The sequence below is a fragment of the Budorcas taxicolor genome, chromosome 9 (assembly GCF_023091745.1).
Source record: "Budorcas taxicolor isolate Tak-1 chromosome 9, Takin1.1, whole genome shotgun sequence".
Lineage (NCBI taxonomy): Eukaryota > Metazoa > Chordata > Mammalia > Artiodactyla > Bovidae > Budorcas > Budorcas taxicolor.
Genome location: NC_068918.1, coordinates 52,043,347 through 52,067,846, shown reverse-complemented (window position 1 = coordinate 52,067,846; position 24,500 = coordinate 52,043,347). Strand labels below are relative to the sequence as shown.

The 24,500-nt window shown below is 42.7% G+C and overlaps 1 protein-coding gene across 1 annotated transcript in view; it reads right to left on the bottom strand.

Moving 5' to 3' along the window:
- Window positions 1–271: 271 nt before the first annotated feature.
- MDN1 (midasin AAA ATPase 1) overlaps window positions 272–24,500 on the bottom strand; it is a 145,667-nt gene continuing 121,438 nt past the window's right edge. Inside the window, exons 84-102 of the mRNA XM_052645558.1 lie at window positions 22,788–22,925; window positions 20,357–20,498; window positions 18,928–19,100; window positions 18,228–18,380; window positions 17,332–17,479; window positions 14,795–15,117; window positions 14,396–14,563; window positions 13,127–13,228; window positions 12,053–12,254; window positions 10,819–10,989; window positions 9,642–9,805; window positions 8,840–8,929; window positions 7,100–7,215; window positions 6,127–6,301; window positions 4,883–4,956; window positions 4,679–4,793; window positions 3,598–3,661; window positions 2,518–2,660; window positions 272–1,745 (exon numbers count right to left, since the gene is read on the bottom strand). Of these exons, the coding sequence (XP_052501518.1) occupies window positions 1,557–1,745; window positions 2,518–2,660; window positions 3,598–3,661; window positions 4,679–4,793; window positions 4,883–4,956; window positions 6,127–6,301; window positions 7,100–7,215; window positions 8,840–8,929; window positions 9,642–9,805; window positions 10,819–10,989; window positions 12,053–12,254; window positions 13,127–13,228; window positions 14,396–14,563; window positions 14,795–15,117; window positions 17,332–17,479; window positions 18,228–18,380; window positions 18,928–19,100; window positions 20,357–20,498; window positions 22,788–22,925 (2,850 nt within the window). The 3' untranslated portion in view covers window positions 272–1,556. The remainder of the gene's footprint in view (window positions 1,746–2,517; window positions 2,661–3,597; window positions 3,662–4,678; window positions 4,794–4,882; window positions 4,957–6,126; window positions 6,302–7,099; window positions 7,216–8,839; window positions 8,930–9,641; window positions 9,806–10,818; window positions 10,990–12,052; window positions 12,255–13,126; window positions 13,229–14,395; window positions 14,564–14,794; window positions 15,118–17,331; window positions 17,480–18,227; window positions 18,381–18,927; window positions 19,101–20,356; window positions 20,499–22,787; window positions 22,926–24,500) is intronic.

Below are 24,500 nucleotides of genomic sequence, written 5' to 3'. Positions count from 1 at the left end.
CTCATCTTGGAGTAGTACCTTTACAAGCCATTGTGTGCGTCCACCAGCCTGCCCTTCTTCTTCTGCCCTGAGGCCAGCATGCGGAGGCTCACCCACCACAGACAGGAACACAAGAAACAGACCCTGGGGCTGTCTGAGGTAAGCCACTGAAGTTGCAGGGTCATGATACACAGCATAAACTAGTGACAGCTGCCTGATTCAGCAGTCAAGACCCCTCGCACACCTTTTACACTCTTGTCATATTCCATTAAGAATGGTCATAAGTGACAACCGTGGTATATACTTTTTAATACTTTTCAGAATACAAGCTGCATAGCTTTTTAGAATAAAAAAAGGATATAACCTCAGGTACATGCTTTAGGACACTTGGTTAAACAACAACAAGCAATCTGTGTCTTTGAGGACCACCTCAGAAGGGTGGCACACTTCCCAGTGTAACTGTAACACACTTGGAGATGGACGATTACACCCTGGGATGTTGTCTACAAAAGGACGTTTGGACAGGCAGAACTTAAAGAGAACACAGCACAGTTTCAAGTATTCAAGCACTGCTTTTTGGCCAAGTAAATTAAAAACTGCTGAAAAACCGCTGGTGGATTTCTGACTGGGAAAAGAGGTTTGGCTGCTCAGTTCTTCTGACACAGCACTTCTTTTCCAGGATGAGCCTGGCTCAGTTCAGCTTGAAAGCAGTGTGAGGAATGATTCTTCCTCTTAACTGTTAAGAAAAAATGAACTAAAGAAATAAATTACTACAACAACAGGAACTGTGGCATTGAGAGAATGGAATAAACAAAGGGAAAATCATCTTTCCATCATTGCATAGTCTCCCGAAGCAGCAAAGGTGAAGGAGCACAGGGAAAAGCCCCTTCCTTCATACACGACCCAAGGGTCATTCTCTGAGGATCTGGGCTCCCATAATGTCTGGTTGCTTTATGAGAACACACACAGCATGAGGTTCCTCCCCTTGGAGAGAAGGTAGTTCCTTTCACAACAAGCATGGTAAGAAAATACACTGACTCTCTAAAAATAAACTGGAGCTGTCTTAGCCATTTGACGGCTTTTGGGTACACACTGCGGACTTAGCAAGGCTAAGCCATAGGGCAGGGTCAAAAGGGATACTCCTTTTATTTAGTCCTTTGTCCAGAGCTCTGGCACAGTCCCATGTTCCCGGCAGCATCTCCTCAAGGTGGTATCCAGGGTCCCTGTGAGGGGAAGCAGGCAGCTGGGCCCAAGGGTGGGGTGCAGCCTCCTCTTGGGCCAGGGCTGCCCCAGGAATGAGACTCCTGCTGCTGTTCCTTCACTGCCCCAGGTTTGTTATAAGAACCAGAGCCCAGGCACAGCAGGGAGCAAGAGTTTTCTTTAGGCCTTGAAATCGAAACTTACGTTACGATAATTTTTTGTAGCTATTGGGTGAATGTTTATAAATCAGGTCTAAGATAAAATACTATTTTCAAGCTAGGAGTTCAGAAACAGTTCTCCAGAAGGGAGCTCCTGGCAAGCAGGGTGACATTCTGAGAGCAGTTAAAAGTCTCACTTGGGACTGTGTTCCTCCTGCTCTATGGGTGGTCAGAGGCCGTCACCAGCTCAAACCACTGCCTGAGAGCATCGCTGAGCGTCTCAGGAAGTGCATTCACGTCGCGGAGAATTATGTAAAACGGGAATGGGAACTCTTCCATGTACGATCGGATTTCAGGCATTTCTCCAGGCCCTTTAAATATCGGTACCTTAATGTCCAAGATAGAATCCTGGCAACAGAAGACATTTTGAAGAGAAAAATTAAATCAGCTAGCTCTTTTATGATCTCTTTTGCAGACAATAGGTTCCTGCATATAAAAGTAGCTCTTATTAAGGAAGAGGCAGATCTCTGAGTATCCCTCCCAGGAGAATGGACACCGAAAGAGAGGGAAAGGGAAAGGGGTAGATGAGCAAACCTGATTGCGCTATGATGGTGTTTCCTATTCTATACTTGGAATAATTCACGTTAAGTCTTCAACTTGCTATTTAGGCCTTAATGTGACCTGGAGAGATGGGACTTCCCCTGGAACAGAACTGCCTGTGGATACCTTTCATGTAGCCACAGATGCTTGCTCCTCTGAGGAGGGCACTGCTGAGATACAGTACCTAGGAAGGGCTGGCTGTTTCCAGCGGACAAGGCCCGTCACAAAGGCTGCAATGCCTGTGGTGACGCTGTGCAGAGGGAGACGACCCACCAGAGTACCAGCCATCACAGTGAGTGGTTCAGAGGATGGTCTCTAGTATGTGTGGCTTCCTAGTCGTTACCTACAACCTCTCCGCGTTTGTCCTTTGCTGTAGAGTGGGAATAACCATGCCTACATCACCGAGTCATTGCGCAATTATATGAGAACTATAAGATGCCTCAAACAGTGCATTCAGGATGCCACGAGTGTTAGAGGAGTTCTCGGTATGATGGTGAGATGCAGGCCATTTTTCAGATAGAATAGCTTGGAGGGAATTCTCACTTTATCTCCAGAAAAGTGGCTGTTAGTAGTCACTCACCCGTGAACTGGGATTGTCCAACACAACAAAAATAACAAAGATGTTAGCGTTCCGGGCGGCCTGAACTGCTGCTAGGACTCTGTCTTTGCCTTCGAGGAAAAGGCCGCGTCCATCAGAGACCACCAGGAGGAGCTGGGCGATTTCTGGAGAGGAACACATGGCAGGAAGGGAAAACTCAAACAACTCGAGAACTACCACGGTAAGACAGATTAGGCAGGCTTTCTCTGAACTAGTAAAACCAAACAGTTCTGAAGCTGATGAATTCTGGCACAAAGAGGGTCTCCAGTTAGATCTATTATTTGAATGTGTGAGGCAGAGACAAAGCTGTGCAGACACTTCTGTCAATAAAGCAGTTTCCCAACAGTGCTTTGCGGGTGTGTCACATTTAGATAAACTTTGTTGTAGAACAACATGTGAGAATGAAAACACGTTTATGGATATAAAGTATAAAGAGAGCAGTCCTGAGCAGACCATTAGAAGAAAGTACCCAAATCAGAAACGTGAACTGTATCTTTCAGATTTCTGTCAATTTCCTGTACCTAAATTCTATGTTTTTTTCTTTTTCCTTGAAATTGACTCATTTAAACAAAACTTAAATAGACTAGACCACTAAAATGAAGTGAATAAAAATGTTTAAAAAATTTTAGCACATTATATTTTCAGTGAAAATTACAAGTGTTGAGAGGCGTGTATGACCTGCTTCAACAGGTACAATCAGAATGGAGGATTTAGGAAGGAGTTAGAACTGGTGTGCTGTAAAAGCCCCAATCGATCACGGTGGATTACCTGGTTTCTAAATTACATCGTTCTCTGCTTTCCTTTGTTACTAAAATATTACAGAATACTCTTTACATTTAATTCCACACACCCTGCTCCTTCCTTTCCCAAGTGAACTCAAATCTACCAAATAAAAAATTCCATGAATGTTTAATACCTCCATCATCCCCTGTTCATGTCTTTTCCTATAGAGCATCCACTTGAAAACACAGTGATGGGTACACTGAAGTGAGAATAGCAATTTGCAAATAATACAGGGGCAGAAAAGTGTTTTGTTAACAAAGACCTAAGAACACAGCTTACCTGGACTGACGTTTTGTGAGAGTTTCTGAGCGGCTGCAAACATGTTGGCTACAGACTCTAGAAACTAAACCAAAACCAGAAATAGACACTTAGAAAACTACTTAACTCTTTCCATTGTCACAGAGACTGAAATTACATCTGACACTTAGGTGATCATCTCAAATCTATAGGAACCAAACTGTCCCTTCCAGTCACCCACAAAGGACTGACAAGGCTTGCACTTGGCATTTACCTTGGGTGCTGGCATTTCAAGCCTAGACCTGTACCCCTGGCATATACCCCACGAGAAACCCCAAAGTGGGGGGAAAAAAACACTTAACTCTGGGGGACAGGAAGTCAGTAACTCCCCAAATGAACTGAAGAGCTGTCTTTCATGAAAGGAAAATAACTGAGCAGCAACAAAGGGCAAAAAAAACCCCTCACAACATGTCCATAAGGAAAGAAGTTAAATGAAGATAGGAATCAGGAGAGAATTACTATCCCATACTGTTCTGAACTCATGTCACCCTGAGCAAGTCGCTAGCTTTATTTCACATCACTTCTCTAGGCTAAATGGTGGAGAGAAATTGGCCTTGACCCACTTGATAAGTGTACTGGGAGGTGGTTCATTTTCCTAAAATGCTCTAAACTGCTCAAAAAAGTAGGGAGCCAAAAATCAATGATGCAAAGTGAAATGATCTTTGAGTAACAGAAAAAGAGGTCACACTGTATTTAATAATGGATGCCAAAGGAGATTCTGTTCCAGTGGTACACAATCTTGAGGTTTAGGACTATTCTCTATTGTAAATTTTACCATATTCGGGAGGAGGGAGTCCTAAAAATTATGTCTTTCCTATACCAGAAAAAAAGGGGCTTCCCTTGTGGCTCAGCTGGTAAAGAAACTGCTGGCAATGCGGGAGACCTAGGTTTGAGCCCTGGGATGGGAAGATCCCCTGGAGAAAGGCTACTCACTCCAGTATTCTGGCCTAGAGAATTCCATGGACTGTATAGCCCATGGGGTTGCAGAGTTGGACATGGCTAAGCGACTTCCACTTTCATACCAGAAAATAACTTCAGAAGACATGTGATGTCATGAACTTACCTGAGCAATCTTGGTTTTCTTTTGCTGGAATTTGCAGAGCCGCAGAATCTGGGACCCTGAGTAGTCACTGAACTGTTCGTGGAATGGATGTAATAGCTTTACAGACTCTCCAAAACTTGGAGGAGGAAAACCAAACACTGGGAGTTACTTTTTGTCACGCCAAAAAAGGTTGGGTTTCCCAAAGGGATTAAAAGGCACCTTTACCTGCATACTGCAATCTGACCGACTTCTAGAAGGGTTAGAGCATTTCCAATCACGGCCAAAGACTCAAAGGCAAGCTGTAAAACAGAAAACGGAGGGTTGAAGGCATCAGGGTATTCCTGACACCAATGCCTTTCAACTCTTTATACCACAAGTCCCACAGGAAACGCTATTTTTTTGGTATGGCACACGGGAACACCATCAATATGGCTGTTCACCAACTCAGGGGCCTTGGTAGTCTTAGGCCCTGGGTAATGCCACAGGCCCCCAAAACCAGTATCCGTTACAGTAGTAGGAAAGGCCTGCTTTAGCATTACCCGATAAAAGTGATCTCCAGAAACTTGGTCCATAAACTGGTTTCCCCCTGCTTTTTTGACTACATAATCCCTCATGGATAAAAGATTTTTATTAGCCTGTTTATTCTAATCTATGCATAAATGACGGTATAGTTTTAGAATTTAAATTCAACTGAAAAGAAGATGATATTTATAGCAGTTAACACCTACTGAACATGTATCAAATACCTGGCACTGAACCAAGTGCTCTACATATGTTATTTCATTCAGTCTTCATAATGACTATGAGTTTGAGTTAAGTATTGTTATAATCCTTTTTTAAGAAGTAAAATCACCTGCCCAAAGTCATGTACTAAGTGGGGAGTTGAGACTTGAACCCAGGTTTAGACGGTATGCTTTTTTTCCCCCAGCAAAGTGTATGCATAGACTTCAGGTTACTCACTGGCTCATGCTGGCCATCACTGCAGAACCCCCCACCACTCTCCATGTCCATGACGGTGGGTGGGGTTGTAAAGAACTCTACCCAGGCTCCTAAGCCCTGTGAATACTGACAGAACACTAACTCTACACAGACTTAAAGAAATGTATACTGAAGACTTTTTCTTAAAAAAATCAGAAATATTCAGATACTAAATTGTGCATGGTCTAAAAGAGTACAGTGCATCATGTTTTGTGGAAAAGAAACATTGTCAGACTGACTTACCCTGCAGCTAGACAGCTGCACAGCAAGGCTAAGAAATACAGCAATCTGAAAGATCTACAGTCTAAGAGACCACAATCTTTGGGACATCCTGAAATTGCTTTCGAACTCTTTAACGTTTAGGTCTTCTCAAATATGGTATCACATTCTCAGAACTAACTGGTATTCCAAAGTGCTTTCTGTCCAGACCACATTCAATACAAATACATTCAGGTGGCCCATCAAACCATCATTGCACTGCTGCTCCTTACCTGTTTGGTGTGGTTGTCCACCATGCTGGAAGAGTCATCGATAGCCAGACAGATTTGATACTGCCGTTTACTAGGCTTGGTTCTTCGAAGCCAAATCTTGTCTTTCCGAAACTGGCTGGCAATGTATGGAATGACCTTCCGCATGTTCAGTCGCTTCCCAGTTCGATAGTCCCCTCTATTAAATTTAACCAAACAGAACAAAGATTAGAGCTAAAAGCATAGAAACAGGACCTGACAGCCAATTACACCAAATAACCAGTATCCTGGCACAATGAAGTATTACTGTCGATTGAGACTGCCGGGATCTTCTTGATCAGCAGCAAACAGATATGTATGTAGCAAGAATGATTAGGTCCTTTTAGAAAATGTAAAACACTTTTTAAAAAGGAAAAAAAAATGTTTGCATTGACTGTTAAGTGTTGGATTCTCTTTTCTGTTCTAAAACTCTGATTTTGGATACCCCTTTGGACTTCCCTGGTGGCTCAGATGGTAAAGCGTCTGTCTACAATGCGGGAGACCTGGGTTTGAGCCCCGGGGTTGGGAAGATCCCCTGGAGAAGGAAATGGCAATCCACTCCAGTACTATTGCCTGGGAAATCCCATGGACAGAGGAGGCTGGTAGGCTACAGTCTGTGGGGTTGCAAAGTCAGACACCACTGAGCGACTTCACTTTCACTTTGGAAAGATCTAGGTGAGTGATGCGTGCAGCAAGTGAGTGACCCAACATGTAGAGGGTGAGCAGCACACCCCCCCAAGGTTCAGCCAGTCTCCTCCTCCAGTATTAACTAGTCACAGAAGCTTCTCTGCAGAGACAACAACACGGCAAGAAGGTAAGGACGCCAGACTGGTGCCTGTGCAGCAGGAATGGCCACCTAGATGCCGGCACCACAGCAGGTCGGTGCTCAGCTCAGCAGGAAAGGCGACGCTGGCGCCTCCTCAGGGTGCCACGAGCGCCTCCAGTGCAGAAGACTTACTTCAGCTTGGCAGCCTGGGTTGGCTCCAGTATGAGACGAAGCTGTTCACACAGCTGTTGTGAAAGAGGCGCAGTTAAGACCAGGTAACTCTGCCACATCTCCGCTGCGGCCTTCTCCTATGACAACAGTATGCAAGGTGGCTTTAGAATGTCAGAGCCAGGCAAGGTCATTACAGCAAGACGAGGGCTTGAGGCAAAGCAGAAGAAAACAACTTGCTTCTCTCGGCAAGCTGATTCACTTGGTTTAAAATGTCTCCTCTTCCACCAAAGCCACTAATCACAGTTCCAATGAGAAAGAATGACATTTCAATGAGGCAGTAAAAGACTGGAATTCATGACCAGATAAGTGCCTTATTCACATCTCCTATGAGGGGTACGTAATGTGTACCCTTCACATGGAGAGGGAGCTGTGATGGTTCACTTTGGTGTCAGGAGATCCAGCCACTTAAAGCATGGGCTCTCGGGGTCTTGTTTCAAAAGCAAAGTGATAAGGGCAAATCTCTCAAGTAACACACTTAACAGTGTGCTTACTTCCTGGGTAAGTAAGCTCCATTTTTTTTTTTTAGGCCAATTATGGCACAGCAATCATTACATACATGTGATGAGAATGATGATAACAGATATATTTGTGTATACATATATAGATGAAAGTGAAAGAGGAGAGTGAAAAAGTTGGCTTAAAGCTCAACATTCAGAAAACGAAGATCATGGCATCTGGTCCCATCACTTCATGGGAAATAGATGGGGAAACAGTGGAAACAGTGTCAGACTTTATTTTTTTGGGCTCAAAAATCACTGCAGAAGGTGACTGCAGCCATGAAATTAAAAGATGCTTACTCCTTGGAAGAAAAGTTATGACCAACCTAGATAGCATATTCAAAAGCAGAGACATTACTTTGCCAACAAAAGTCCGTCTAGTTAAGGCTATGGTTTTTCCAATGGTCCTCTATGGATATGAGAGTTGGACTGTGAAGAAAGCTGAGCACCGAAGAATTAATGCTTTTGAACTGTGGTGTTGGAGAAGACTCTTGAGAGTCCCTTGGACTGCAAGGAGATCCAACCAGTCCATTCTAAAGGAGATCAGCCCTGGGTGTTCTTTGGAAGGAATGTTGCTAAAGCTGAAACTCCAGTACTTTGGCCACCTCATGTGAAGAGCTGACTCATTGGAAAAGACTCTGATGCTTGGAGGGATTGGGGGCAGGGGGAGAAGGGGACGACCGAGGATGAGATGGCTGAATGGCATCACCGACTCGATGGACGTGAGTTTGAGTGAACTTTGGAAGTTGGTGATGGACAGGGAGGCCTGGTGTGCTGCAATTCATGGGGTCGCAGAGAGTCGGACACAATTGAGCGAGTGAACTGAACTGATACATATATACAATAAATTTAGGAAGCAAGTTCACTAAAAAGGAGACTTTTGGTTAATCTACACTTCCACTTTACATCAGCTGGCCGTGTTCCTGGTGGTCTATTCAGAGAGTGACATAGTATCTAGAGTTTCGTCCCATATCTCAACCACTATCACCTCTATTATTTCCATTACAGAGTAAGCAATGGAAGTTAAAAAATGAAACATCAGTTTTTGTTTTAATTAAGCTGCACATCTAGTGGCAAAGCAGGCTTTAAAATTATATTCTTCACATACTCAGTTGCTTTTGCCAAGGTAACTGGAGTTAAGAACCTATTAAGTTTGCTGTATCTTAGAAAGTCAAGAGATTTAGTAAAAAGACCAGTGACTTACTTCTTCTGGGTTTCCAGATTCATGTGGCTGCCATGTTTCCAGCTGTCTCTCCAGCTCCTGTCTTAGCTCACTGACATCGTTTAAAAAGGGCTAAGAAGGAAAAGTCACAGATAGAGGAGACCCAGGTTGGAATCACTAATTCATTATCCTTGGTTGCCTTCTTCCCTGCAGTGTGAACTCCCACTGAGATGCAAAACTTGAGCAAATTTCATGGCACAAAAGATGCCAGACAACTATTCTTCTCCTTCCCGGTTTTTTGAGGGTAAGATGGATAAAGGAAATTCTGAACATTAATAAATCCCAAAGTACCCAGGAAGGTATCAATAACAGAAATGTTCTTTGATTAATCTAGACTACCATTAGGTCAAACAGTTTGGGAAAACTCAGTTAATTGGCTCTTCCTAAATGAAAGCATTAAGTCAAAGATGCTTACTGCTTAACCAACATAAACTTGGCTGACCTGCAGGCTCCCAACACAAGGCTGGTGAATGTTGAGAAGAGGGCCAGAGGCCCACGGGCCAGGCCCCCCACTGTGGCCAGGTAAGGACACAGACCTCCCACAGCAACCCTAGGATTGGTTGTTAGAAGTGTGTTACCTGCTCAGAGAGCTGCTCACACACCTGCTCAGTGTGTTACCTGACACACTCAGAAGTGTGTCATACCCACAGTACTCCTTGAAAGATTGATACGATATGAAGCCCCCAAACAACCAGATGCTTATGAAGTTTTTAAGAATTAAAAGCAACTTATAATTCCATATTGTCAACTTATTAAAGTGGTGATCTGTTAAAAGTTTTAGGACCTGGAAAACCGTGTCCACAAGCAACTGATGGGCTGTGTGAATGGTGGAATCTCGGCTTCTCTCTGGTTTCTCATTCTCTGTCTCCTTGTGTGATGGGTCTGTCCTGGGGTGCTGGTCTTCCTCTGTTTTAACAGTTTGGGTCTCCATCTCCATCTCTTCAGAGCCTGTTCTCACACAAGCACCGAGTTTTACTTACATAACATCAGAATGAAGACTGAGCGTTCAGTCCCATGCCAGTCTCACAGTCGCTCAGACCTCCCGGCACATTAACATCTCAGCTCCCTGTGTTCTTTCTCTCGGAGACAGTCATTACCAATTCGCACTCCCTTAACTCCCCTCTCTCCCCACCCTGTTGTGTTCTGGGGAGGGGAAAGTAGGGGAAACTGTTCAACTCTGACAAGCCTTGTAGGACTGTGTGATCCATTAAACTGTGTGCATGCAGAACACTGATAAAAAAACATTAAAATCATAGTCCATCTTATAGATGAGGAAGCTGTGGCAAAGATAAATAATCTGCCTCCACCTATAAAGTAAATAAGACAAAGTCTTGATTTGAATCAAGGAAGATCTAATCACAGAGCTATGTCTTTACTGTCCCATAATGGCAGTCTGTGATTCTAACGCCCCTGAGAAGAAGCAAGCAGAAGCAGCAGCTGTTGAATTTAGCAGGTTATTTTGAATTTGCATTTATTTCATTGCTGATGTTCTCTTTCCATGTGTGTTGAATACATTAAAAAAAAATGAACTGCCTTGTAATAGCACTTGGGCTTGATTATGAAATGGAACAGTTATAAAATGTAAGAAGTTAGTGTTACTTTCTCACATGCATTTCCCCTATTTAAACGTCTTATGCTAATATTGCATATTTTATAATTAAAAAATATTGTTTCTCTAGTAATCAAGAACATCTCTTCTGGTTATAATTGTAGTATGTGCACTGTTCTGTTTTCTTCTACATATTTAAAAAAGACTGCCAGGATTTTGTCTGGAACTTGGGCTTCTCTGTGAATGTCAGTGACCTGTAACACCACTCCCCCACCTTTCTACTCCCAAAGGAAGTATGTACAGGGGAGTTACTATGGGCAAATGAGTATCTAAGTCATGGGTTAGGACGTAAAAAGAACAGACCAGACGGAGCTTAGGTGGGAAGCAGGTGTTCACCACAGAACTCACTCACCTGGCTGGGCCGTGCTCCCTGACTTGACCTCCTCTGGCTTCAGTGACTCTGTGTCTACCGCTCTGAGCTCCTCCTGCTCCTCCGGGTCCATGGAGGTATCCTCTACCTCCTCCTCCTCGTGAGCCTTGCTGGAGTCCTTTGCAGACTGCTGCTGCTCCGTGCTGGCCACATCTGCCAACAAAGCGCATACACATAGAAAGCTTAGCTCTTTGCAGAACAGAGTCATTGAGAGTGGGTGTGCTTTTGGTCAGAGGTTCTACCACTGACTAGTTACGTGGCCTAGAGACTGGACGCAAGTACTTGGCTTGTGAGCTGCGGACAAGTGTCTTATAACCATGCATGTGACCACAGAATAGGATGTTTAGCTGCTGGGTTTTGATTGCTATGATCAGAGACTGAACCAGAATAAACGTGCTGAGTACATGACTCAGAGCAGCTAATGGAATTATCCTCATTGCCAAGTCATGGGTGGAGAAACTGTAGTGATGAAGTATAACAGCGGGGGGCAGGAGCAGGGCACAGAAAAACAATGTGGGTATCCCAGCACCGTGACCCTGGACAAGTCCTTAAACCTCTTTGGCCTCAGGATGCTGATCTATAAAGTGGAGGCATCCTAGCCCGAGATTACTAGAGGAATCAGGCTGCAAAGCTCAGAACAGTGCTAGGTACAACATAAAAGCCCCATGTGTGGCAGTCATCATCGGTTCTGCTTCATTTTTCCTAAAGGTGGGGACAGGAAGAAAGGAGAGTAATCCACAGGAGAGCAGTCTTTTCTGTGTCATATTATCAATACCAGCTTGCGTATTAGGAACGAAACAGTGAAAAGTCACCCAGAGAGCTCGAGGGGAGACTGAGTGATGACTGACTCCAATACTGAGATCTTTTTTTCTTTGTCTCTTATGCTCTGAACCACTGCAGAGTGAGTGAAGAAATGTCTGCTACTCAGATCTCTGAGACCAATGCTGGGTTTGGATAGCCAACTGTCACCAATAATATTTAAAAGGCTTCACTAGACCCAGAACCCTGAGCACTGAAACCCTGCACTTGGCTACAGATACCTTTATTTCAAAACCAAATTGTATATCTGCACCGTTCTTATTAAAAGGAAACTCGTTTGAAAAGTCATTTCCCCTCCCTCTTAAAATGACTTTGTAACAACACCTGGCAGACACACAGTCAGCATAAGCGCTCACAGAGCTTGATGAGCAAGGGAGGGGGCCCCCCAGCTCTGTACCATAGGTCTGTGCATCGTAGGGCTCGCTGCCCTGTTTGATGTGCTCAAATGCTTCCGCGTCTTCCACCTGGGCTTGGGGCTGGGCCGGGCCCTGCTCAGCATTGCTCTCGGTGTCCATGGTCCTCAGCCTCTTATGCACACGCTCACTGTGATCACCCATGGAGCGTTCGTTGTCGGCCTGCCCAGGTTTCCTCTTAAAACTCTGTGGGAAATATGAGGAAATTCATCAGAACTTTGTAATACAAAAAGAATAAAAATAACGTTTATCCTCAGGGGGCTGATTAAATAAATTAGGTACAGCCATACAGGAGTGGAATTCAATGCAGCTGTTGATAGGAAGATCTCTAAATACACATACAGAGCAATCTCTATGAAATAATTTTGTATCTAAAATAAAGGCAGAGGCAAAGAGACACTCTCTCACACACAGGTGCGCACACACAAACAGCCATTCATATGCTACCTATGCAGTAAATCTCTTAGAAACATGCTCTGAGGACAGTCCCCTGGGTGGCTTGAGCACAGGGATAAAATGAAGCTTTCTAGCGCACTGGTTTCTATAGGCTGATTTTGTGTCACATGCATAAATAGCACCCCATTTTTAAAATCTTATATTTAAAACAGAAAATAGGGAATTTGCCAGCATTACAGCAGTTGGAACTCAGCACTTTTATTGCTGGGGCCCAGGTTTAATTCCTGGTCAGGGAATTAAGATCCCACAGGCTATGCGGTGCAGCTAAATAAAATAGGATTAGGATAGGATAGAACAGAATTGAATAGAATTAAAGAAACCAAACACAGAAGAGAATGGACAGTGAACAGGGTACGACTGGTTAGTAGCTTGGCAACTACCACCTGGTTCTTAGGCTCCAGAACAAGAGCATCACAGGATCAGGATATGCATTTGTCTGTCCCCACCAAGAAAAAGCGAAGAAGCCCGGCAGTCCTGGTCTGCTAACCAAGGATGCCATCATGGTGGGACAGCAAAGGCTGGGAATTTTTTTTAACCAGTATATCTGGAGCATTATCTTACACACAGCCGTCACCTAAGTTTAGCTGAAGAGCGATAGAGACCTGTGTGTTTTTCCTGGTGTGCTTCTGGGAGGCCATCCGCGCCATGAAGCTTGATTCGTGGCCTTCTGCCTGGTTTGCGTCCGCAGCTCCACTGCCGTGTTCCTGTGAAATCCAAGCCACAAAGAGTGAGAGGCAGGAAGCGGAATAAGCACTTGGTTACAGACTGCGCTGCGTACAATTCCCCTCAGTCACGTGCAGTTGGCCCTCTGAATCCGCGGACACGGAGGGCCCACTGCCCTACACCAGTTTACATAAGGGACTTGAGCGGCCCATGGATTTGGGTATCCGTGGGGGTCTTGGAATCAATCCCTTTGGGAGCCCAGGGGATGACTGTGACCACACCTGCCTGTCTGCTCTGGAGCTCACCCATCACTAACGCCTGACCTGTGGGCAGAAACAGAAGTACCTAGACCTGTCTGTTACCCTCTTGGGGGACTTTGTTGTCTATAGGAGGTAATGGCTTACTCTGAAAGCAGGACAGATCTCGATCAGAAACGAGGCTTCATCATCAACCAGCTGGGTACCCTTGAGACTGTCATTTAACTTTATGGGGGCTTATTTAACTCAGATACAAAATGGAGAACATAGAAAGAACAATAATATTTATTTTATAGGGCCACCGTGAAGATCTACCAGAGTAATGAAATGCTCAGCAGCTCAAGAACTGGTGCTGAGTAAATGGGTTGGAAGGGTAAGAGAGGTATAAATGGTTGTAATTACTGCTGAGAAAATGGGGGTTCAGGGAGACCAAGGGAGTGGTCTAGAGACACCACTGAGCAGCAGGCCCCCTGACTTCCAGGACTCCCTCCAGAATACCTGTGCCCCAACTGTGGCTACAAAAGACACATCACCCCACATCAAGGAATGAAGTGTTTTGCTTTTTAAATTAAAATGTTTGGCAGCCTGGTGAACAGTAAGGGAAAAGGATGCACTGTTAGACCCATATCACTGCATGAAACCTCAAGTCAACCCTTCTTTGCTTAGGAGCTTCGAAAACAGAATTTGAACCTGATTCTCCCACAGAGAACTACACTGTAGTAATTTTTTTTCATTAAGCACATCACTTAAATATAGTGTGTAAAAATATTCTGGGGTTTGTTCCATATAAATACAGGTGTACGACCATTTTCTTAAAGAATGGGAGCTGGAGTTTTAGATGTCAACAACAAAAAAACGTTACACAGCCATCACTACTGCTGAACAGAACACGGTTTCACACAGGGAGAGGAGGCCCTCCCAAGAGGCGGCTGGTGGAGACGAGGCCCTCACCTCCCTGCCCTGCTCCTTCTCGGGCGCGGCCCCAGCCAGCTCCACGGCCCGCTCGCTCTGCACGCTCTCCAAGCCCGTCTGCCCACAGGACTCGTGCTCCTTCCTCTCCGTGGACTCTGGCACCGGCTCCTCCATGTCAGAGTTCTCCCCTTCTTCTTTTTCCTGCGTCTGCAAGGAAATCAAATAGCATTAAATGCTCTGAGGGGAGAAGATGAAGTGGGGGCCCCCCTCCTCACCGAGAGGAGCCTGCAGGCAGGGGATAAGCCACAAACCGAAAACTGCTTGGCGCTGTGACCTGCTCATGGGAAAGTATCCTAAGACAGAGTCTAGCGAGAAGATGGTACTCTTTTCTCATCATTGTTACTTTTAACAGAGGACAAGGCAGATCCGCCGTGATACCTGAGGCTGGAGACCTTGGTCAACAGGTGTGTCCTTTTCCGCACTTTCCTCACTGGTGTCTTTGTCCTTGTCCTCCGACAGTGGAGCCTCCTCCGCGTCCTCTTCAGGGTGCTCGGCAGCACCCTGGTCTCCGTCGTCAGCTCCGGTATCCATCTCTTCCTCGCCCTCCTCCCCCTTGTCATCTTCACTGTGGCCTCCCTCAGGCTGGGGTTGACCCTGACCTTCATCCTGATCAGCCTCAGTCTCTTCATTTATGTTCTCAGCATCATGACTTGCTTCTTCAGTATCCTTTGGTTGTTCTTTAATTTCCAAAGGATTCTCTTCTGGACAGATTAAACAAAAAAAAAAAAATGCAGAATTTAAAAACTAAACAGTGTGATTTCTTAAGATGAGATATAGTCACACAAGCATCTTTTTATTATTCTCAAACCAGAAGTTGGCAAACTATGGTCCATGGGCCAAATCTGGCCATCTACATATTTCTGCAAGTAGTTACACTGGAACGCCACTGCATCCAATTGTTCACCGACGTGAACAATACACTCCATCCATTTTGTACTACCTATGGCTGACTTCACACTACAGGAGCGGAACTGAGGATTTGCGACTCTGTTGCAGCTTATGACTGGCAAAGACTGATCTGTTTATTATCTGACCAACCCTTCACAGAAGAATTTAGTTACATCTGCTCTTCACTATACTTGTGTATTGCATACGACTGTTTGGATATCCATTAAAAATCCAAAAAGCCACCACAACAATAGGGATATTTTAGAACAGACAGGAAATGCTAGTCTAATTTTCAATTATCATTACAAATAACTGATGGACATCATTCCTTACCATACACAGAAAATACAACATATATTCAAATGGGAACAACCCTATTTGAAAAAGTTTTGTTTAAAACAGCTTTTCTGTAATTTGGATATTTCAGAAATCAACTACTTTGTTAGTAAATAATTCTTTAAAATAATTGCTCCTTCAGAAAAAACTAGTGGTTATCGCTGTGTGGAGGGGAGGGGTAACATAGGAACAGGTGTTAGGTACAGACTGGTGATGTAAGATAGGCTCAAGGATGTATTGTATAACACAGGGAACATAGCCAGTATTTTGCAGTAACTGTAAATGGAAAGAACTGTATAAAGATAACTTTTTCACAGTAATTGCTTCTTAGTTTACATACATAGTAGCTTAAAATGAGTCTGGATATTTTTCTAGGGCAAAATAGCTTATTAGATTCTCAGTGAACTTTAATTTTATGCTTGCTTGACTGTTGAATTTAAGGTTGAAATAAGCTTCTAGTATTATAAGGTAATGAAAAGTGCCATAGAAGCAACAGCTTATACTATGCTTAAAAAGGAGAACTAGAGATTCACTGGGCAAAGAATGTTCTAAGCACAGGATATCAAATACCTTAAATGTGAAAAAGGCATTTCACATTTATGAGCGCCATATACTCCCTCCTAGATTTAAGAGATATTAATATCTTGCCACAAGTGTATCACATCTGTCACTTGTATTTAAGGAATAAAATAGTTCTGGACACAACTGTCAGGGTTCTGAATGTCTCTGCTCTTCCTACTTCCTCGGAGCTCATAACCTGAAGTTACCGTAAATTATTTCTGTGTTTTCATACATTCTTTTAGCAAATTTTCACATAAATAGTACCTCTCATTTATTCCTTTGTAATTTGCTCTTTTTGTTCTAATATGGTGTTTTTCATAGCTTTCTAAATATGTAACTGCCTCACTAAGAAGCTGAGTGAGGCTGTCGCTGCCTTCCTGTCTGGTTGCCCATCCTGACAGGGCCTCCCTCCATCACAGCGGCATCACCTACACCACCTCCTGACACCAAGAGGCACTCCCTAGGGGAGCCACACTCAGAGGGCACAGTGGGTGGCAGAAGTGCTGGGTTGCTGTTGTGCCAAGTGAGTTCCCTTGGGATTATTCAACTTCACTTCCCATTATGATTTCACATTTCAGCCTAAACACACAATATAAGCACAACAATCAATAACTTTCCTAGGAGGCAATTCCCTGGCAGTCCAGTGGTTAGGATTGGCGCTTTCACTGCAGCTGCCCAGGTTCAATTCCTGGCCAGGGAACGAAGATCCAGCAAGCTGCGTGGTACAGTCAAAAATAATTAATTAAAAACAAACAAAACTTTCACCAGAAAGCTAGTAACGGGGCTCTGCAAGAGGCCTGACTACCTGGACTGCACAGAGTTTACATCAGCCCACGAGAGGGGCTCACGGTGAACCCTGAGGGAGGCAGAGCCGCGTGTGACCGCACCACCCGGACACAGAGAAGTGAGATACGGGACAGGTGACTGGCGTGACGAAGCCCTGCTGGCTACAAGCGTCAGGTCTACTTGGAGGAGAAACACAACAAAGAAAAAGCAAGCCATCTTGCCAAGCTGGAATTACATGAATCAGAGACGATAATGAGCTGGCCATGACGCTGGCCTGAAAAGGAATCGGTTATTGCTCATTTTCAGAGACTTTCAACAGGCCCTTTATGTTTTAAAAGACACACCTTCTTCATCTTCACGGTCAGTGTCCCCATCACCATCCTTGTCTTCACTGTCTAAGTTCAAGTCATCTGGAAGGTCCAAGGCCTCAGGTTCGGGCAGCTTTTCCTTGTTGCCATGGTAAGGATCCACCTCATTCTCATCATATTCCCTCTTTGGGCAACAGAGAGATCAGGAAAAATAAAAGTAAACTTTTAAAAGGAATAGCATTCACACATAATTAGCTCTAAACACAGCTGACTCTTGAACAACACAGGTTTGAATGGTGCAGGTCCACTTATACAGACCACTTATGTGGATTTTTTTTCAATAAATGTGTGCTGTGGTACCACACAGACTTGTGGCTCTTAAGGACCTGAGGCTGAAGATCCACGGGCGCAGAGGGCCAACTATAAAGTCACACAGAGATTTCCAGCCTTGCAGGTGGTCAGTGCCCCCAGTGCCCCGACTGTTCAAGGGTCGACTGTCCTTATGCTGACAGAATACAATGTCTCTGCTCTAAAATTACCAGTACACATTAGAATTTTACCAATATTTTTACAGTTTTCATGTCGGAATGTCAGGTTTCACTTTTTGTGCACATTCTCCATAGATAGGAGGTGCTGTGTTACCTATCGCAAAGAGGACATGGTAGTTTACAGAAGAAACATACAAAAGGACTGTGGGTTTTAGTTTCTAAACTATAACATGAGTCCCAACAGCACAAAGCTCATCTCATTGGTAACCAGTGGTTAGATATTTTATGTTCAGTTAAGTGGCTCTATGACACATTCCTTTATGAGGCAGTGGGAAAACAAATGATAAGTAGGAAAAAATACATCCTGAGACACCCTGGGAGCTGTGCGTTGCAGTGGCCCTGGCCTTGAGTGAGAAGAGCAGGTGGGTTCTGAATCCTCATTACCTCATCTATTTGTTCATTAATTTTGTCTTGGCCTCGTCCATCATCATCAGCTTCTGCTTCTTCCTTTTCTTCCTTCTTATCTTGCTGGGTTTTCTCTCTGTTTGACTTGCCAGCATCTAAGTTGTCATCTTTAGCAACAAGTTCAGAATCTTCCTAAATATCAGAGGAAGAAAAAACACAACATCATTACTCTCAATCTAAAACACTGCTTTCACTTTACTATCTAACGCAGCTCCCAGACATGTGCTGGGCCAATCCCATGGAACCATCCAGTTGATGGGGCACATCCTGGAGGGAACGGGCAGGACAGCCCAGGTGGCAGCAGTGACAGCAGGCATGTGAACAGCAGGGTGGGGAGGGGTGTTTGAGCTGTGGGATGCATCACACCCCGCCCTGGGGGTCCCCTAAGCTCAGGGCTGGGGAAGTGCAGTGACAACTGGCAGAATCAGATATAGCATCTATAACAATGCTCCAATTTCCCTCCTCCATAACACAAGGGATGCCTCAGGTCAGGCTACTCTTTGAGCCCTGAATATAATAAAAAAATCTAGACAGCAGGAAAAAACAGAAAAATAGAGACGGAAGAAAAACCAAGACAGCACAGCAAAGAGCGAGCAACGAACGACAGGGAGTGGCAGTGGGTAGGAAGACTGCCCCCTCTCATCGTGGGGACAAAGTGATGGGGGAATCTTCTGCTTACCTCGTCCATTCCTGGTCCTGTTTCTTCAGTCTTACTGTCTTCCTCCTCATCTTCTTCATCGTCATCATCACCCCAAAGCCTCTCATCTAGTTTGTCAGCTTCCTCACCATTCAGATCGCCCATCTGTTTATCTAGGTCTCCAGTCTCGCTATCTGATTTTTCATCATCCTCTTCTGAAAGGGAAGGCACTCAGCTCAGTTCGGCAGATCCCCAGACTAAACTGTTCCTGTGTGTGTGGGAGAGGCAGGGACCCGGCCAAGATCCTACTTGGGATGTGCTGCAGTTCTACAGAAGCCCCTACAGGCAGATGCTTTTAGGTGTCCTGAAGCACTCCTACTGTGTCTGCACACTGGAGAAGAAAGGGGGTCTGGGATGTGTGATGGTAGAGGACTGTAAGGAGGGTGGTAGAACAGCTGCCAGGATGTCTCATTCTGGTGCTGGGAGAGTTCATTAAGGGTCCCAGCAACCTCACTGGGTTTTGGTTTCTTACCTGGGAAATGATCAAGGGTGGTCTACAATGTCTCCAAGGTTCCTCCCCATCGCCAACCTATTCTCTGCTGATGATTCTAACATCTCAAATCATGTGTCTCGATCAAATAACCAGACTTTTCTTTCCTTTGTCTTTGATCAAGGTCTGCTTTGACAAAGGTCATACTCTTGTACTTACTTAGCCATGCATATACCTTCTTCTACTCTGAGGTTAGCTATCATTTCTGTAAGGTGTTCACTTAAAATAACACACTGTATTTCAAATTAAGCTTTGGATAGAAATTTAGGGCAACAGTTGAATTATGGTAATAACATCACAGATGATACTGTGCTGTAAGAAATCATTATCAAGTAATTTTCAATGACATGTAATACTCGTAAGTTAAATGAAAAAAGCAGACTATAGAACCATTCACGGTGTGTGTGTGTCTGTGTGTGTCTGTGTGTGTGTGTGTGTTGTGTGTCTGTGTGTGTGAATAGGGTGACAGGTACAATGGTATTGATTTGGTTTCTGCGTTTCCATTCCAAATCATCTACAACAAATGTCTACTGATTTTGCAATTAGAAAAAATACATATATATTAAAAAAAAAGAAAAAACCTCTCTAGAGCAATTCAACTTGAGCTGAGAGCCAAGCTCAGTGAGGGTGCATCTCCTCGCTCTCCCTAGAGGACACCACAGGTCACTCATCTGGCACGTGGAGCAGCCGGAATATCAGAGCCAGCGTCTCAGTTTACTCAGAGCAGACCCTCCACAAGGAACTAGAGACTCCTGACACACCGGCATACATACAGCATATGCTGATGCTTCCTCCGCAGTCACGCAGAGTAACCAACTTGCTCCAAGAGTATATACTAGGCTACTTATTGGGAACACGTGGTTTCCTGGAGAAAATAGCCACTTTTCAAAAGCAAGAATGAAGTGGCAGATAATCTCAAACCTTGTTCTTCCAGCTCCCCATCATGCATTTTCCCATCAAAGTCTTCTGACATCTCAATGGCATTATCCTCGCCCTTAATGTCTGATTTTGAGTCAGGATCTTCTTTACCCTTTTCTTGACCCTTCTGAAATGTATCTTCTACCTAAATAAAAAAGCATTAAATAACATAAATGAACTAATGCTTATTCAGTTCTAAATAGAATATAAATATATAAATGCCAAGGTCAATGGTATAAAATTTTCTCTGAGGAGAGAAAAAAGAACCAACAGAGAAAATGCACATGATTTGTGACTTGCTTTAATATTTCTGTTAACTAATTTCTAGTTATTTTGCATTTGTTGTTAGAGAATATAGACTTTTATTGAGGTTTCCTTCATGTGAACATTTTTAAAAATCCAGACATATTTTAAAAGTCTATATATTCTGTATGTAGGATAAAAAAAATTCACTTACTGTACTGCATATAAATTTAATATCTATCTTGTCACTTTGATCTCTCATAGACATTACCCAACTGTGATGTAAATTTTCCCCTCTACTACTTTCTTTTTATCTTTTTATTTGAAGTACAGTTGATTTACAATGTTATGTTAGGTTCATATGTATAGCAAAGTGATTCAGATACACTCACACTTCTTCAGATCATTTTCTGTTATAAGTTATTACAAGGTATTGAATACAGTTACCTGTATTATACAGTAGGTCCTTGCTGCTTATCTGTTTTATATATAGTAGTGTGTATCTGCTAATCCCAAACTCCTAATTTATCCCTCCCCCAGTAAATGCAATTTTCTTCACTTTTCCTTACACTACATATTCCTAAACAATCTATATTTTATCTTGGGCAAAAGATTCAGATTGCTATCTCTTCCATTATGGTTGAATTTTAAGAGTCCTTTTTAAGATACAAAAGTAATATAATCTCATATAAAAATTTCTAAGCCAAACAGAAAGAATATGTTTCCCTGGCACCCCCATCCTCCAAAATTCCCAAAGAAATTACCACTGGTGATGTTCTGGCATGTTGTTTTATCTATAAGTACACTAATAGGCACTTAGAAATATAATATATACAGTATATATCAATACCTGCCTCCAGCATTTTTTTAAACAAGAAAGGGATCATTCTTTACAAACTGTTGTGCAGTCTGTTTTTTCAAAGTTAAAAAATATGTCCTAGATATATTTCCATGTTGATACTTAAAAATTTATCTCATTATGTTTATTTATAGTATTGCTCTGCATAAATAGTATCACTTAAAAATAATTCCTTCCTGATGAATACATGGGTTCTTTCACAATTTTCACCAGTGTAAATAATGCTGTAATAAACATTTTTATTTAAACACACTCCCTTGTACACATATTTATCTTGGTGCCTTATGAGATTTCTGTGAGGAAACATGGAATTCCTAGAACACAAAGAGTTTATAATTTATTAGACTCTGCCAAATTCTTCTGAAAGTTTTTCTATCCCACTTAATAATGTTTTTTTGCAGTGGATTTGTACTTTTCTATTAGGTTTCTTTTACTTTTTTTTTTTTCCTCATTAACAAAGTACTGGGTGCTAATTAAGTTAAATTTGAGAAATACAGAAAGGCCAATACACACACACACACACACACACACACACACACTGTACATTAAAGCTCTACCACATAAATGCGAGCATTATTATTATTATTTTTTTTTTAATCTTTCCAATTTTCCCTTCAAAGGAAGAGAGGAAGTCTGGATTGGTTTGTTCCTCTATTTTTAATAGGTATGACCATACCTTAAATAGAAATTTGTGGACTAATTTACATTTAGAATACAGATGATAAAATGAAATTCCACTACCTGTTCTTTCTTCAAGTCACAGTTGATTAATGACTAAATGACTAAAAGTAAATTTAAAAAAAAATCTAAATCAGATTGGAATTTTAAAAAGTAATATAAGAATCTTAGTCCAAAGCATCTAAATATTTCAAAAGCATTCTTGATTCCAACTAAAAAAGGATATAGATATTTAAAATCTGAACATGTCAAAGACATAAAACAATAAAACCTATTAATAACAAACACTAGCACTATTGTTTAATATAATCATTACTTAAAATAGCCAAACTTTTTGTCCTTAAATGAACCACTACCAAAAGTGTTCTCTAGAAAATCAGCAAAAATGTTCCCATTTAAAATAAAAAATTTTAAAACTATTTCCTTCCTAAATTGTAGGTACAACCAATGACTGAGCTACAAAATATCCTTTCTATTGTCTTCAAGCTTTTAATTTACAGCCACTCCCTAAACTCCAGTATTCTTAAGGTACCTAAATCAGTCTGAAAACCATTAACCTAATAGCAAAAACATTTATATGTGTAATGTAAATACTGGAAAAGGAGTGTGTGCTTCTGCATCCAATCTACATATTTCATGGCCATAAAAACATACCTGTTCTTCATTTTCTATCTGATCACTCACATCCTTCATGCCCTCGCCTTCTCCAATCCCTCCTCCCTCGTAGTCATGGAATTCAGTCGCCCCTTCTCCCGCTGAATCTTCCATAAACTCTTTGGGCAGGCAAAATCCCTTGAAAAACAGAGTGAACGTTAAATACAAATGCAATAAAGAAGTGATTCCCAGTCCTGCTACAGGAAAAAATACTCTACATAAATGATAAATTCCTATCTAGCTCAGTATTTTATATCTGATGGAAGGACAGGAGACTTTTTGACATTCTTTTCTTCCTTGGTGGTAAGTTATTATGCAGTTTCAAAGCTTGACATCAGATTTAATATACGAGGTTTTGACTGTGAAAGCCTCGGGTATGTAGTAATCTGTCATTCCGCTAATAGAAAAATTTGAATGAGGTATATACTAAGGATGGTATTTAAGAAGCAAATCACCAGGGGTGGGGAGGGAGAGTAAACCCTCTCAGTGTCTAAATCCCAAAAGGGTTTTGTCCTTCTTTTTCTACTTCCCAAATTAGTAAGCCAGAGAGGAAAGAGAGAAGAGAAGAACCCTTGAGGTACAGCAGCTTGAAAACAGATGCTGTGAGAGATTTCATCTTCTTTCATTGAGGAAAATTTTGTGTGATGGTCCTCAAATCAAGTCACAGTGCGTGCGTGTGTGTGTGTGGCTAAGTTTCTTCAGTCTTGTCTGACTCTTTGCAACCCTAAGGACCACAGCCACCAGGCTCCTCTGTCCATGGGATCCTCCAGGCAAGAATACTGGAGTAGGTTGCTATGCCCTCCTCCAGGGGATCTTCCCAATCCAGGGATCGAACCTGAGCCTCTTACATCTACCTGCAATGGCAGGCAGGTTCTTTACCACTAGCATTTTAAAGAACCACTAGTTCTTTACCACTGGGAAGTAATTATAACGCAAAAAAATTTTTTAAAAAAAGCACCCCCACCCTTGAGGTAACCTGTCACTCTCAGCCTGGGGCGTCTGCTGCCAAGGCACTTGGCAACCCTTATGGCATGGGGTCTAGAGACAGAGCAACATTTGTAAAGAGTTAACAAAACTGTATGTCATGTCAGAAGAGAGCCTAAAAATAAGTATCAAATACTAGTGTGTGGGATGAAATGGACTAGAAAAAGAAACAGAAGAAAATAAAGGCTCTCCATCAGAAATTCTACCAGAGAAGAGTATATGCTATCAAGATATTTGTCAATCTGAGGATGAGAAGGTACTAAGAATACGCTGACAACAAGACCAAGATCCAGAACCAGCAAACACTGGCTGACTGAGTTACTCAGAAACAGCTCTCCATGGCTTAAGCACTTTCATCACAGCCTAGATCTATTTTCTTAGCACTGTATCTCATCTATTTTCAAGTTCCCTCAGCACTCCTCAGAGAGAACAGGAATACAGTACAGAGACTTAAAAAATTAAGGGAAAGGCAAACTCACTTTCAGGACATGTATTCTTAGAAAGGTGACTGGAAAATACATTTTGGTTAAAATAGTGAGGTAAATGGCTACGTAATCCAGTATTCATGCCTGGAGGATCCTATGGAAGGAGGAGCCTGGTGGGCTAGTCCATGGGATCACATAGCGTCAGACCAGACTGAGCACCTAACATTTTCACACTATTTTAAAGAAATATATTTAGATGCATGCAGAGTAAGTCATAAAAGGAGGGAGATTTAGACGTCCTTCC